Source organism: Astyanax mexicanus, chromosome 16, assembly GCF_023375975.1.
Source record: "Astyanax mexicanus isolate ESR-SI-001 chromosome 16, AstMex3_surface, whole genome shotgun sequence".
Classification (NCBI taxonomy): domain Eukaryota; kingdom Metazoa; phylum Chordata; class Actinopteri; order Characiformes; family Acestrorhamphidae; genus Astyanax; species Astyanax mexicanus.
In genome coordinates, this window is record NC_064423.1 from 13,528,897 (window position 1) to 13,545,655 (window position 16,759).

Here is a 16,759-nt window from a genome sequence, read left to right on the forward strand (position 1 = left end):
AGTGCAGTCGTTACATAACTATTATGTAATTAATTATGCAATCGTGTAATTGCATTTCGATATTTATGTAACGTAAAACAGATTAAGCATATTAAGTGATAATGTTGCCGCTGGGCTTCCAAACTTTTTAACATATATTCCATCCCATAGGAGAAGAGAGGGAGCTTATATGTATGATAGGGGAGGATTTCAGGGGGAGTGAAAAAGTAGCATTCTCGGGACATTATGGTAAAGGAATTAACAGTTTTATTATTTTTAATCATAATAACCCTGAAGTGTTTTTAGATGTTTTTTTTGTATGTGTTATCTCCGTTTAACCTTCTTTTTTTCTTTGTTAATATACCTGCCTCTAAAGGAGACATATTCCACATACCTCTTTTTACACAAAACATGTTTATGAAGTTCTTTGGCCAAAATCTTACTCTTACATAAAGCGTGAGAGATCTCACCAGCTTTATTCTTGCATTAATTCTACAGTCATGCTTTTTTACCATGTGCAGCATGTAGTTTAGCATGGTCTTAATGAAATGAGTTGTAGTTCAATCCTGACTTAATCAACAGACTGAAGAGGCCCCAGCAATCGTACCGTGAACAGGCTGGGACTCTTCAAGATAGGAGGTGGTGGTTTTCTCTGGATCATCACTGCCCCTGAAGCACAGAAGGAACCTTCAATACAGAAAACAGTCTAGTTTAGAAACTTCATCAGCTTGTTGAGTTCGTAAAACATCCAAAACCACTGTATTTTTCAACCTATAAGGTGCACCGGTTATAAGGCACACTATAAAAAAACATCTATTTCCTGGTCTATTTTCTTATACATGAGGCACACTAGATTATAAGGTGCATTAAGCAACACTAGTAAGGAACAGAGGTGTCGCCATGTTTTCTGTCTAATTAAAAAGCAGACATGTAAAGCTAAGCTTTGTTAAGAAAAAAAACTGTAATTCTTAAAAAAAAAAGTCAAATGAGCGTTGGATCTACACTAATCTACACAGATTTCTGTGCACAAAACTGTCTATTTGGGTGGGTAAAGCGCTTCCATTTGTTTACAGTAAGCGTAAAATTCCAGATTTCCACTAAGGCTAAATGCAGTCTGACCGTAGATAGCAGTTCGTCCCACATAGCTTTTTTTAAGTGCAGGATTTTAAATGCACCTTAAAGTGTTTACAATACAGTACACAAATCTGTTGTTCACTTGCATCGTATTGTTTTATTATTTTATTATTTTACATTTGAATGCTGTGCCATGGTCCTGCTCAACACATAGATAGCAATTTACTAGTTTTTTTATTTGATTTTTGTTATATATTTTTTTTTACAAAGTTCGTAAAGCAATTTTTGATGTCTTATGTCTCTCCCACAAGATGCTGCAAACATGGAAATCATTAAAACTGTATATTATATGATTCTGCACGTTTTCCCCCATGCCTGTTTATGAACTGAAAGATTCAGGGCCCTATTTTACAACCTGCGTAAGGCAAGTTGTGAGGTTCATTGCTTATGTTCATCTTACACCAGTCAACTGAGTATTTTTACTTCACGTCTTCCGCTGCGTCATTTAAATGGCATCGGTGCTTGTACATATATCATATATAAGCTGATGGACGTGGTGGTCTTGAAATGAAATGCGTTCAGGCATGCGGCACAGGCATGGGCACAAACCCATAGTGCTTTCCTGTAGGCAGCTGTAACTGCTGTAACTTTAGCTTTGACATCAACAAAAAACGAATGAACAGCCATTAATGAGCGGGTCAGTTTCCTCTGCTGAAAAGCGTCGGACACATCCAGGTAGCTGCGCCCCTTAAATAGCAATGCCCAAAGTCTTAAGGGGAATGGCAAGTAATAAGCTGATTGGTTTATTGCACATGACACCCAAAACACGTCCATGATTAATTGAGAGAATAAGTACATGCCTTTTGTGCAATTTGAGCAGTGCAAGGCATACTTTTCCCATCATTATAATAGCAAAGACAAACTGACACACCCTAAATCAAGCTGCACAGTGTGCTGCTGACCTAAAGATTGCTAAAATAGGGCCCAATGTGTTTGAAAGCACAGTGGTGAAAGCATCTTAAGTGACCTTAATATCTGCTATAAGTGGAAAACCTGTGGCATCACAAAAAAGGAGATCAGCTATTACACACTGCCTCAAACATGTAATAATTTGGAAAATGATTTTCTGCACTACAGGCCCTTTCAGTATGGTAATGCTGTAATTTTGCCACATCGCCCACCCTGCACCGAGACGGCTCCATAGCAGTCAGTGTTTTCAGAGAGGCGGTTTCTCTGTCCATATGGGAGCGCAGAGCAGTGAGGATAAACTGGGGGAGCTTTTTTCGGTCCTCTAGAAATGTACCCTGTGACTCTGCTTACTGTGTGATTGTGAGTGTGTGAATGTTTGTGTGTGCGAGTGTGTGTGTGTGTGTGTGTCAGCAGGTGTTGGAGCGTGCTCTGCGCGCCAGGAGAGATTAATCACGCCTGATGGCTGCTATGAGATCTCATTAGCCTCGTCATTTGCGGGAGCTGCAGTTCTCCAAGCCTGGTCGGAACGCCGGCACACTCCGTACCTTTCTGCCATCATACTCACACACTCATACACACAGACATACGCACACACACACACACACACACGCCGACACTCCTGCCCCTGACAGGAAGGCACAGCGTACACCACTGAGAAGCTGGCACCAAAGATGGATGGCAGTGAAATAACAGAAAGAACCGCTCCAGGAGGAACCATTGCCTCCGCCAGACTGGATATTAGAGCTGGAGCTTCAGGCAGAAATACAGTCAACATTTTTCATAAAAAATGTTTAATATCTAAGATTCACTTCGGCTGATTTTATGATGCAGATATTAAGGTTAATATAGCTAACAATGGAGGTATATTATCCACAAGGCATTTTTTATATATGCTCACTGACCAATAATAACTAGAGTCCTAACGCACCAAGAAGGAGCTGTTGGTATGGTAACGATAAATATCGCGGGGACGATAGAAAAGTGTCTATCGTGCTACTTATCTTCTATCATCTCTATCGTTTCTACAGTAATTTCATCAATTATTCACGCAAATATATAAAGTAGGCTACGACGAAATGTATTTGCGTAAACTCGGTTTATATAAGTGATAATAAAGTAATCTTCGCAAAAAAAGCTTCATAATGTGATTTTGCGACATGACGCTGTTTTGCGTTATTTGACATGCACGGACACGCCGGTTTGCGTCATGCTTTACGTTAATAAACGCATGAGATCTAAACAATGGAGACGCATTGTTCTTTTGAAAAAAATATCTACTGCATCTACCTCATCTGTCTTCATTTGATACATATATATTGCTGCACTAAAAGGTAGTAATTTTCATTTGTGAAAGTTCGGTTTGATGTCACTTTTGAAATAAAGTTGGAAAAAAGTAAGCAACGATATTATTTTGTCATATTTTTCGAAGAATAACTGGAAACATACTTAAATGTGGTATATCATGATATATATCGTTATCGTGATATATGATTTTTCCCATATCGCCCAGCACTAGTATCAAATAAAAATGAAAAGTGTGAATGTAATGATAATATATATGTAACTGATTCCAATTGGATATTTTTTATTGGGGAAAACAGTACAACTGGATACAAGATACAGGTTTCATATGTCTTCCTGCACCACATTTGCCCACAGATGTTGCAGCTGGGCACATAGATCCAACATACTAATAGGTTGCTGAAGCTGACATCCCAGCTGATCCCACAATTGCTCGATTGGAGATAAATCTGGTGACCAGAAAGGCCAAGGAAATGTTGCAATCTTCCAAAAACATTCCTGGGAAACTCTTTCTGCATGTGTACAAGCATTATCCTTCTGAAAAATGCCAATTGGAGGCCCTAATAATCATACTGCACATATCGCTGAGCTGCTAGAGTACCTCGTATCACTACTAATGGTGACCAACTGTCGTATGCAATGGCTCCCCAGATCATCACATCAGCAGTTGCAGCAGTGTCTCACCAAGAGGTACACTACCCAAAAGTAGCCTCTAACCGCTGTTTTACCGGGCAGTGGTTGAAGCACAGCAATGATGTACCGATTCACTAAACACTGTAAAACTACTTCAGACAAGCGAAAATGCTGGCCAATCAGCCATAACTTAATAACATTTATACCACTGATTTCCACAAGATTTCTGAAGGTGTCCTCTGATACTGTATCTGCCAACAAAGCGCTAGCAACAGATCTTCAGAGACCCCACACAGGATCGTACCCATAGCCCTAAGCCCCTGAACCTGCTGTACTGTTTCATCTGCCAATAATCATATTGCAATATATTGTAGTATTATCCACTGTACCACCATCCCACTCATTGAACTTACAATATCTCTCCGCCCACCTGCAGCTCTAGTTCACTTACTGCTGTTTTCAACCTTCTAGTTTTTTTGCAGCCACTCTTTTCCAAGCCGTGCTCTCCGCAGTATGCATGGGCATAGCTAGCCCGTTTTTAAAGTGGCTCAAGTATTCCTAAAACGTGTCCCTGCCACTCTAAAATTTAAAAGCAGAAAGTGTTTTTGTTGGATAGACGGCGGAAATATAACAGTCTATGCCTGTTGTGTAAATGGCATGTTACACTTTCTCTAAACTTTGTCGCACGCTGAGCTTGCACACACACACACACACATACACACACACACTCAATCACACAATCAAACAGCACTATCTATTCTGATATTGTCTGACATGTTTTTAAGCAAGCTGACAGCCAATCACTGACCAGTGTTTAAACTCGAGTGAGGGAATCAGGTGAAAATAAATAATGGGATTACCTTGCCCAGTGTGAATAGTGCCCTGAAAAATACATACTAAGTTTTGAGTAGCTTCTTGCTTTTAGCAGTTTAAATTAGCCCTAATACTGTTACTGCAATAAATGGGGACAATCATCCAGTTAACAGATTAGATTTCTCTTAATAACAGTGCTTGCATACACTGATCGGTATGCTAAAAGTCATGGGATAGCAGTATATACAGTAAATAGATCATGAAGTTTTACCTCAGGGAATGGCCTGGGAATGCCCACACCTGTACAGGATGTGAGCTGTTCTCTAGTGAGTCTAGTGAGATTCTTACAGGGTGTCTGTTTTAAGTACATTTAGCATATCCCTTTTTTCATGTGCCTGTTTGTGAGTGTTTGTGTTCCACGGCTTTGGTCTCACCGTGCGTAGCGCGGGTCCCCCTCACAGCATCGACGGCAGACGATCAGCAGGACAGACAGTAGGACCAGCACCCCCCCAAGGAAGATGGACAGGAGGACCAGCAGGAGAACGTAGCCATCCTGCCCACCCGGCTCCAGGGGGGGCTCCTGAGTAAATAGCAGAGTTATAGGTCAGTCAGGTTGGACACAAGGTTTCAGGGCCTGAACGCACTTTCCCTTGACCTGTAGTGTAGTTAAATATGTGAGGAACTGAAACAGCAATTACATTTACCAATTGCAGGACTAAAGGGCCAATTTTTTATTTATGTATTTATTTAATTTGGTAAGTTTTAAGGTGCATTATGAAAGTGCCAGTTTAAAACTAAACTATGTTGAAAAGAAAGGTTTTTAAAAAGTTCAGTCTCAGTATTGATCTCATCTACAAGCTTGTTTTTTTTTCGCTTGTTTCTGGTTGTAAAGGAGGAATTTAAGTAAAACCAAAATAAAGGTAAACCTAGTTTTTTTGTGAAAAAAAAACAGATTTCTTTTGGCCATATCATCCAGCGTTAAATCAAATAATTATAATGTTAAAACATAACACCAATAAGCTGTATAAAGCCAGCATACTTGACTTGAAATATTGTAATTTGGGCATTTTATGTAAATTTATTTTTTTTCAATTGTGAAATCTTTCAGGTATTAATGTAATGTAATAACAAAATAATTCCAGAGTGGAATGTTGTGAAATTAAACTAAATTGAATAAAACAGTGCTCAGAGTCCTTGAGCATTGCTGTGTGATGATGCATGGTATCTGTGCAGGTGTGAATACTGCCAATAAATACTGGTGTGCAGTGTGGTGCAGCGTGTTCAGTGTACAATGTCCTTAGGAAGCAGTCAAGGCTAGAACACTCTTTGATAATGTGAATGCAAAAGGAGTGTGCATGTTGGCCCTGTATGAGTACAAGGACGGTACATTTGGAAATTTTCATTGTGTCAAATTGTTTTCAAACCAAATAAAATTGCGTCATATTATTAGACACAGGTCATTTAAAGCAACAGATATTAAATCTCAAGCTTAAAGAGCCTGAATGGTCTTCTCTTGAGTTCTAAAAAAACATTACAGTCCAAACCAATTTTTCATGTTTCTTAGGAAACCAGGTCGGAATGAGGTTCTTTTCAATTCTGAGCTTCAAAAGCTTCTTTTGTTCAATCCTGAAACTTTCAATCCTAATGACAGTGCATGCGAGTAGGACATTGCATGAAATCTCTTCTGTTCTGCATGACAGCAAGTGCTCATCTCTGTGTGAGTGGGTGAACTGGGGGGGTGAGGAGGCCACAGGTGTGTGTTCTTTTGTTCTGAGTTGAGTTGTTAAGTGCAGTGCACTACTCCAAAGAGCGAGCCCTGAAGAGGGAGGGGGGGGGGGCACTGACACCAGCACAATACAGACAATGCCTCTTTCTGAAAGACATCAAAGCCCACAGGCACACGCCACCTCCTACCTCGCCACCTGGTTAATTGGGCATCTGTGCCCTATCTACCCCAAGAACCTACCAATGGAAATAAGAATGGGAACTGAACGTACCTTCTAATACACATACAACTCTTACAATTACCTTCCTATGACTATATGAAAAATCTACAAGTTAGGACAGTATGAACAAAGAGTCAATTTCATCAACAACCCTATGGACTCCTACCAGTACTTCCAAATTCCCAGTCCTACTGAACTCCGCAGTACTCTCCATGCTTCAGACATACTGACCCCACCAGTATGTTTTAAACTCTAACCCTACTGACCCTTTCAATACTCTCCATACCCTAATGATACTAACCACTACCAGTTTTCTATACCATTACCTTACTGACCCCTAAATGCACTTTCTTTACCATAACCCTGATTCCTAATTCCTTACAGTACTCTCTATACTCCAACCTTACTGACCTCTATCAGTACTCTCTATACACAGACCCTTTTGACCCGTACCAATATGGTCAGGGTATAGAGCGTACTGGTAGGGGCCAGTACCCCAACCCTACTGGCCCCTACCAGTACGCTCTATAGCCTCAATACCCCAACAATAATGACCCCTTTCCAGCAGTTTCCATACCAAAACCATGTTGACCTTTACTTGTAGGCTCCATACCCTGACCCTTTTGACCCCTACCATTACTCTCAAAACCCAAACCCTACTGACCCCTAGCACTCCACCCCAACTGATTTCTACTAGATAGCTTCATACCCCAAACCTTCTGAACCCTACAAGTATCTATCTACCCTAAATCTAGCGACATCCCATACATACCCGACATACCCCAGACATTCTGTTTTTCACCAACATTCTTCATAACCTAACCATGCTGTCCTATATCAGTGCTCTCTATAACCCCAACCTTACTGACCCCTTCTGGTACTCTCTATATCCAGTTATATATATTTATATATACGTATAAGGGTTTGGATGCCTATCAGCACTTCATATGCCAATCATACTGACCCCTACCATTACTCTGCATACCCCAACCCTACTGACTCCTACCAGTTCTCTCTGTACCCTTAATGTATTGACCCATAACAGTTTTTCCATACCCTAACCCCTACAATCCTCCCCATAACTCAGCTTATACTGGTAACAGTCTATCTGTAATTACATCTCAATAACAGAGACATCCACAAGAAGAAAAAAACCCTCTTCAACAAAGCCAATCACGATCAACCTTTTCCCTCATTAACAGAATAAGTCGGCAGATGCCAGTATTTGAAGATGGCGGCAGTGTTTCTGATTCTGCTATTAGTCTATGTTGCTTTTCTATACTGGGAGCTCAGTCTGATTGAAAGTTCTCATGCAGGCCTTAATCTATTTACATCAGGCTGGGAATTCAATTACTGAGAACACAGAACAGGAAATCTTCTATTTGAATGTCTGGAGTTAGTTGTGGAGGGAGGATTGACGGTAATGACAGAGAACAGTGCAGGAAGAAGGACAGAAAGAGAGAAAGAGAGAAAGAGAAAGATGTATACTTACTGTGGTGCTTTCTGTTAGGTTTTTCCAGATGGTAGACTCATTGCTCATGGTCCAGGCCAGTGAGTGCGTCCCCCTGAGGAAAACGTGCAGATGTTTTAGAGTCAGCAGAACACCATAGAGACTTTCAGCTTCCATTATTCTAACATGGATCATGTTAAAAGATCATGTTAAACCAAGAGTTCAGCCAAAGATGTGGGGTTTTCATTCAATCAGCCAAAACATGTTTGAGGGTGTCTGAATTTAACCTCTTTAGATCTGTTGTGCAGCAGCTATGAAACCTTGAACTTGAAATATCAATGCGGCAACTGATCTGCTCATCATTGCACTGCAGAATCACAGTGTAGAGATGTTCAGTGATATCTCATGATGCTGTGTACTTTTACTTCATTACTTTTTTTAAGCATAGCATGTTACTGAACCCATGCACCCAAGCCAAGCGTACTAGGTGTATTCTAGCAAATCATGCAATGCAAGCAAATTGTGGTCCTCACTGCACCCACGAGTGCTGCAAAATTTGAAATGCAGTTATGTCTCAGGCTGATATGTAAATGATAACAGGTGTGGCTTAATTAGACACTGGGCCTTGCCATAAGAGGGACACAAACATTTACAGTAGCCACATGTGTTGCCTCTCATGGCAGCAGTGCATTTTACAGCAGTATAATGCTCACCCACACACAGCAAGAGTTTTCCAGAAATATCTTCACCAGATTGCAACATTTCTTTGAGCATTTATGGAACCATCTGTGACGCCAGCTTTGGCACCCTAGTGAAGTGTGCAGGATCTACAGACCCAGCTACAGGCCCAACGTGGTTCTACAGTCTTTTTTTTAAATGCATTTTTTTCCCAATAAATGTATACATTAGTTTAAACTTTATAAATAAACGTCATAATTACATTAATTCAAATAAATTTTCATTCCATTCCAGCACCTAATATTGGGTGCAGTTTTTTTGTCAATGAGTATACAAGAATAATCATAAGCTGGACTATCTTTATCACCCATCATCTAACTGCAGTTCAGTCTTTGCAACCTAATCAACAAGGGATCATGAGGAACCCAGGCGTGAATGCTACTGATTCAAGCACACAGCAGTGGGCAGAGAAAACAGACCCAATCAGAACTCCAGCTCCACAAGTCAGCCTTAAATATTATGCTACACACCATAATCCCTTTAAAGTCCTGCTCACCCTCTCTCTCTCTCTCTCTCTCTCTCTCTCTCTCTCTCTCTCTTTCTTTCTCTCTTTTCTGTATAATGAGATGATTCCAGCTTTCCAGCAGCTGAGGCCCAGCAGTGTGAGCTTCATCCAGGATAATGCCATTAATACTGCAGCTTCTGCCTAAACCACATAAACCTCACTCCTATCTCTCTTTCTCTTTCTCTCTCGCTCTCTCCATTTTTCTGTCCTCCTCCATGCATCATATTCACACAGACAGACAGTCAGATGTAAATACTTACTCAAACAAACACACACACTCACCTTCCAAGTAGCTCCACTCACATAGCAGAAAAAAAGGCAACATGCAGAGGCAAGTGTGTATCGTCCTGGTCCTTCAGTGCCAAGACGATGCCCAAAGTAAGATAGTGTGTGTGAGTGTGTGCACAAGTTGTGCAGAGCCCTGTGTGTGTGTTTGTGTGTGTGTGCGTCTCTTTCTCTCTCTGCAAAGCCCTCCGTTGCTGCTGCATACTCAGCCAGAATATGCCCACCCACCTGGTCACAGAGCCTCATAACAGCTCAACACTCTCTCTCTATCTCTCTTTCTATCTCTATCTCGGTGAAACCTCTCTCACTCGTATAAAACAACTGTCTCTTTATTACCTCTGAGATGCAGAATGCTCCACATCTCATCAAATGATAATATCATCCATGTACCTAGAATTATGGAAGCACCATATTAAAACAGAACAAAATGAAAAAAAAAAAAAAAACAGTTGGCCTGATAGTGAATACTGAACACGTTTGGTTGTAGGTTGTCATTCAATTTGCCTAAATATATTGTTATTCTTTCTAAGCATTTTTTTAAATAAAGAAAATAGGCTATGTATTGAACACAAAACGTAACCTTAGTATATCTGTGCTAAACTTATCATTAAATTATTTTAGCAGTGCTAGTCACACATTCAGCTAGCTAGCTTACTAATGGAATAGTGCTAACAGTGCCATTTTAATCACAAATGCACCTCAGCAGTCATAAATCCCATAAATATAGTTCAGTGATGATATTCTAATCAGGAATTAACTTCAACTGTGCTATTGTAGTTACACATTTAGTCAGTTAAGGCTAGCTAACTAACCTTACCTATTAAACGTTAGCTAATCTAGCTAACTAGTTAACCTAGCTAGCGTTACCTCAGCAGTGCTATTTTCAAACATACACTCACTAAAGAATTGTAATTTTACTTATTTATTTCCCCTTAATTTACCTTTTCCACTAAAGTCACTTGTGGCTAGCTATCACTAGCTAACTTGGAATTTACACAGAAAACAGACAGTCAGCCTGTTTACAAACAAACAAGCTAACATAGCTAGTTAGCTAGCTAACTACTACTCTAGTGCATTAAGTTAGCTAATAACTGCTGAAAAACAGACAGACAGTTTGTGAAAAGACAGTAAACTGATACTACTGCGTGTTAAGTGATGCTAAATGCTTTAATTTGTTTAATTTATGCGACAGTATAAAAATTACATTAAATCTTTAAATTAAATTAAATTATTCCTGGTGTCTCCCTCACACATTCTCTCCACTGTATACAGCAAAAAATAAATTAGTCATTGTTCTGACTTTTTTCTGTAGTGTTCTTTTTACTTATTTGGCCAAACCATTTTGTTTGCCAAATATTCAGTGTACCCATAATAATGATAATGAGATTTCACATCACTACTGTGGCTATTTGTAAAAAAAAAAAAAACAACAACATCTGATGAAGATTAAGGTTCAAAAACGGTCCTGGACACAATGTTCTAAGAAACATTATGAGAAAATAATTGATACAGATCTGTTAAATCAGGTTCATAAAACACACAAAAAAACGCTTCAACCTTCCGACCCTGGCTGCTGTGTCTTTTAGCATTACAGATCACGGTTAAAAGAGAAATCCTCTGTGGAATGGACTTGGGTTGTAGTGAACAATGATGACGAGTATGAACAATTTTCGAACAGCCCACCTTCATTATTCCCAGAATTTCAAAATCCAGTGTTTAAGCTGATGCTCCTAACAGACTTACAATGCTAGTGATAGGGGCATTGTGTTGCCCATGCAAGGACATCGCTATTTTACACCATTAACAACAAGCTCAAAATAGCTCCACACTTGACTGGTAGAATTACAAGGGCCCTGGCATTTAAAACAAGGCACTGAGAACTTTGAAAGTGCACAGATATTTTATTAAGTTTATTGAGGTAGTTGTCCAGGTGCCATTTTGCCATTTTGAAATGAAGTCAATAAATAAGCAACTGACGAGCACAAATTAATAGGTAAGATAGGGGGACAAATTGGAAAAATAATTTGTTAAAATGCATGAATTCCCACTTTGCTGAAAATACCTCTATAATATTCATGTATTTCCACACTTTACACATCAGTCTTTTTTTTTATGAATTTTATAATTAAAGTTCTCAGTACCTTGTTTTAAATGTCAGGGCTCATTCAACCAATGAAGTTTGGAGGTACTTTGATCTTGTTAATGGTGTGAAAATAGCATTTTTTTTCATGGGTAACGCTATGTCCCTATTGATAGTATCGTAGTCCTGTTGGGAATATCGGCTAAAAGCGATGCATTATTCAACAAAAGTTAGTATTCATTGTTATGTTTCACTACCCCCTAGTCCATTTCACATTGGATTTCTCCTCTAAACCATGTCAAACTTTCCAAGTTCAGTTCCTGTTGGCTGCTGAGGCTGCCTGTTAGCATCATGGCTAATCTGCTTCAACCTAGCCAGGTTGGCTGGAGTTAGAATTGCAGCTTTAAATGTGCTGAGACCTACAAGTATCAACCTGGCCTAACTAGACAACATGTGTGACTAAGCTGGTTAACCGGCATGACCAAGCTGGTGGACCGGCATGGCTAGTATGACCAATCTTGATCACCAGCATGACCAGCATTACCACACTGGTCATCAGCATGACCAGCATTAGAAAAATACAATGCAACATATTCTGTGCTGGTCATGAGCTAAGTTAACCAGCTACCTTCCAGCATAGGGCATGTTTTTAACTGGATGACCATAACCAGCTAAGGAACACCAGCTTACAGCCACTGAAACCAGCTTGCAGCAAAATCTGCTTTTGACATGGGTTTTTTACATGGGAAATTAAGCAAAATAATGAGCAGAACTGGAGCAGAACACGTGCTGTATTTGGCCAAGAATAATAAGCAGCCCAAACATCTCATCAACAAATTAACTTCCTGAACAGTTCGTGCAAAACCAGATTGAATGTAAAAACAAACAGGTGTACCAATACAGCTGCTAAACAGTCTGGTCTCTAACTGAAATTAAATTACTCTGATGTTTGATTCAGTTAGGATTACCCAACCAAATTATTTTAAACAAATATAATTGCTGAAACAAAGCCATGACAAATGCTCCAATCAGAACACTAATACTGAATAGTAGTAGAAAATATAAATATTTCAAATACACACTGACTTGCCAAGTCATGTGTAGCTATATCAGTGTAACTATAGTGTGATAATTTCCATCTAAAATATTTAACAGAAATACAAACAGAGTCACTATCATTGATTAATATAAAATATGTTAAAAAGTTTTAATTTCAAATATGCGCATCTGTTTCCGCCACAGCTTTCCATACATTTACTTTAATTATATCCAGAGCAAAGAAGAGGATTGTACATGAATTAAGAGTATAGCCCTGGTTCTCTAATTAATATTGCGTGATGTTAAAAGTCCTATCTGTAATAAAGAGGAGTCCTATCTGTAATATCAACAGAACCAGGAGCAGTACACTATATCAACAGAAAGGCACTGCTAATACAACACACCGGATGCTCTGGATCAGCCACTTATGAACTTAAGGTCATCCTCCGTTGCCAAAGCACATCTACTAGGGGGATATTATCCTAAAGCATTGGGCTGTGGAGCAGTCTCTAACTAATCATCCATCATCACTGTCTAACTAACACTGCTATGGCTGATGAATAAAGTCAAATCCTCCAACACCTAGAGGAAAAAAACCTTCCTTGAAGTATACTTCAGACGTTTACTGCAGCATAGAAGGACAACCTCCAGACTAGTGCCCTTGATTTCAGGAGAAAGTCTGGATTAGATGTCTGGAAAGTTCAGACTGTTATCCATCTGTTTTTTTTCTGCTTACTTTGTCATCCTCTTTTCAACCTGTTCTTGCAAGGATAGCAAGGATCCCACAAGACGACCACAGACCTTAGTATCACTGCTGGAGTGAGAATAGCCAGCCAGAAATATCCAGACAACAGTGCCCTGTGGGCAGCAATCTGTGACCAACGATGAAGGACATGATGATGAACAAAACAAACTGTGCAGCCACAGATGAGATGAGTAGCTAGGTAGGAGTGTCTAATGGCTTGTACAGTGAGTGTAAATAGTCAATGTTTAAATAGTTCAACAGCACTGCTTTGTCTGGTCATTTGTACCACCAGGGCACTACACACTAACACACTACCACCACCACGTCAGTGTCACTGCAGTGCTGAGAATTAAAAATAATACTCTGTACCGGTTGTGTACTTACAAAAGTGAAAATTGCCAATTTGTGCCCAAACTGTCAATATTTTGTGCGGCCTTTATTTTCTAGCACTGCTTTGCTGGATTTCACTAGAGCTTCACAGGTTGCCACTCCTCCATAACGACACCACAGATCTGGTGGATGTTAGAGACCTCATGCTCCTCCGCATTTCATGTGAGGATGCTCCAGAGATGCTCAATTAGGTTTAGATGCATAAATGCATGCCAGTCCATCACCTTTATCATTCAGCTTTGTGTTGGAAAACTGCTATGCGGCCCAGTGTCTGAAAGAAGGATCATATGCTCTGCTTCAGAATGTCACAGTACATGTTGGAATTCAGCTCTCCAGTACCAGAAGCACTCATACATAACCCAGACCATGATGCAACCATCACTATGCTTAAATGTGTATGGAAGGGACAATTACCTTAGTACTCCTCATCACACATTCTGGACACCATCTGAGCCAAGCAAGTTAATCTTGTGGGACCACAAGACAATTCTCCAATAATCCATTTCCTTAGTCTTCTTGTCTTTAGTAAACTGCAGGCTTTCTTGTGTGTTAGCTTTAGAAGAGGCTTTCTTCTAAGACTGTGCCATATAGACACATTTGATGCAGTATGCAGCATAGGGTCTGAGTACTGCAGGCTGACTTCCCACTTCTTCTTTAAGCTCTGAAGCAATTTTGGCAGTATTCATGCATCTATTTTGTAAAGCCAATCTCTAGATGCCACACTGAACATGTGGACTATTCTCCTGTTCTAAGTGGAGTGGACCCCGTCCTGGCATACTGCTATATGACCTTGCCCATTGTGTTGTATCTCAGTTTTCTAATCTTCTAATAGTCTTGGCCATCTTTATGGAAAGCAACAATTCTATTTCTCACATATTTCTGCTATGAAGTACCATGTTGAATATTGAGTAGCCGGTATTAGAGAACTGTACCCAAAGCACTAAATGTAACACCTGCTCCCCATTCATGCCTGGAACCTTGTAACTCTAACAAGCCACGACACCAGGTTGGGAAAATGACAAATTGGGCACAATTTGACCTTTTTCACTTAGGGGTGTACTTACTTTTGTTGCCAGCAGTTTAGACATTAATGGCTGTTAATAATCTGTTGAGTTATTCTGAGCGCACAGCAAATTTACACAGTTATACAAGCTTTACATTGTATCATAGTGTTGCCCCATGAATATATATAATATAATATATACAATGTGCTGTTTTATATATGGTCCATAACACCAGGAGTACTTTGTAGCTCAGAAATTACATACACACCCATATATATATACACACACCAAATACACTTTGTATTTAATGTAATAACAAAAGTACAACAGTTATAACAGTAGTATTAGTACCATTAAAACAATGACAAGAGGGAAAAATATAATACTTACTAACTACATCCATCTACACAGATAAAGTCCAGCTATTTGAAGAACATCCACTCTATTAAGCCACTCCATTAAAGCTCGATCATTTCAAAGATAAGCCAGGGCTAGGATTCAGGATTCAGTCAGCTCAGCTACTGGACCCAAACCTTCTCAGCTATAAATCAGTCACAGTCCGGAACTTCAATCTCAGACACATGCAGCAGGTTCTGCTGTCCGGCACAGCTCCATCTCCAGCTCTGAGCAGCAATACTTGTCCAAATAAGCCTGGCTGGTCGGGAGAAGCCAGCCATACAATCAGGGGTTTATAAGAGAGTTAAGATAAATACAATGGCTCCAACTGAGCAGCCTGGAGTGGAACCTAGCCAGCTATAAAGCTATATCCTGGCTAAGAGAAAAGCAGAATGTGGTGCAGCATCACTGATGCCTCCATATACAAGCACAAAGTACCGCATGCAAGTGTGTGTGTCCGCGCGTGTGTGTAGCTGTATGGATCAGCGCTTACCTAATTGTAATGGACGTGATCCATAAGAGAGCTTCGTCGAAAGAGAGAGAGAAGATCGCTCAGCGCGCTGATGAGAGAAAGAGTAATGCTGAATGTGTTTATGAATGGAAGCCCCCGCCAGACACACCCACCCCCCTCCACCCGGCGAGGAAAGCACCCTGTGACGTAGGAGGTGAGATAAGGAGGGGGGTGGTGTTGTGGGGATATCAGCAAAGGGGGTGCACATTTCTGCCATGTCGTCTCCTTATTTGATGGGATTTGATTTACGTCGTTCCCAGTTGCTCATATGATGTCATTTAATCAAAGTGTGCTAAAAAAAAAAAAAAAAAAAAAACAGGTCCAGGATTGTATAAAATTTCTGGACATGGATTGGCCATCTCTGGATGTAAAATCACTGACAGGTTCTATATTAATTACGTAATATACAATCCATTATGTTTCGAACCTTCCAGTCCACCTTAAATCCTCCCTCTCGCAGTGGAGCAGCGCCGCATGAGCCCAATGCAGACTTCTGCAGAATATTTAAGGTGGAACGAATAGCTGGAAAACAAAATCAAAGTCAAGGTCGTCGCAATTTGTTGCCAATGTGTTGCCATTTATTTAAAGGTGCACAAAAAATCCAGGTCCAGAAATTTCAAATCCATCCCTGGATTTAGTTTTTTTTTTTTTTGGTACATTGTAATATTTCTGAACTTGGATTTGCCACCTCTGAATGTAAAATCACTAACAAAATATGAGGTCTGATGTGGTGTTAAAAAGTATTTTGCATTTTTGGCAGACTTACATTTTTCAGATTATCCAACAAACTTTGATATAAACAAATATAACCTGAGTAAAAAAAAAACAAATAAAAAAAAAACACTTTTTAAAATGATAATTTTTATTTATTAAGGGAAAATAAATAGAGTTTAATTTCACT

General features: G+C 39.8%; 1 protein-coding gene across 2 annotated transcripts in view; it reads right to left on the reverse strand.

Annotated features, from left to right (window-relative positions):
* Window positions 1-15,986, reverse strand: part of cbarpb (CACN subunit beta associated regulatory protein b) — a 35,317-nt gene extending 19,331 nt beyond the window's left edge. The window contains exons 1-4 of one of the 2 annotated variants that reach the window (XM_049465510.1): window positions 15,841-15,986; window positions 8,209-8,281; window positions 5,205-5,350; window positions 587-666 (exon numbers count right to left, since the gene is read on the reverse strand). In XM_049465510.1, the coding sequence (XP_049321467.1) occupies window positions 587-666; window positions 5,205-5,350; window positions 8,209-8,256 (274 nt within the window). In that variant the 5' untranslated portion in view covers window positions 8,257-8,281; window positions 15,841-15,986. Of the gene's footprint in view, window positions 1-586; window positions 667-5,204; window positions 5,351-8,208; window positions 8,282-9,691; window positions 10,807-15,840 lie in introns of those variants that run through there. The other variant, XM_007252616.4, reaches the window with a different exon arrangement.
* Window positions 15,987-16,759: the final 773 nt, after the last annotated feature.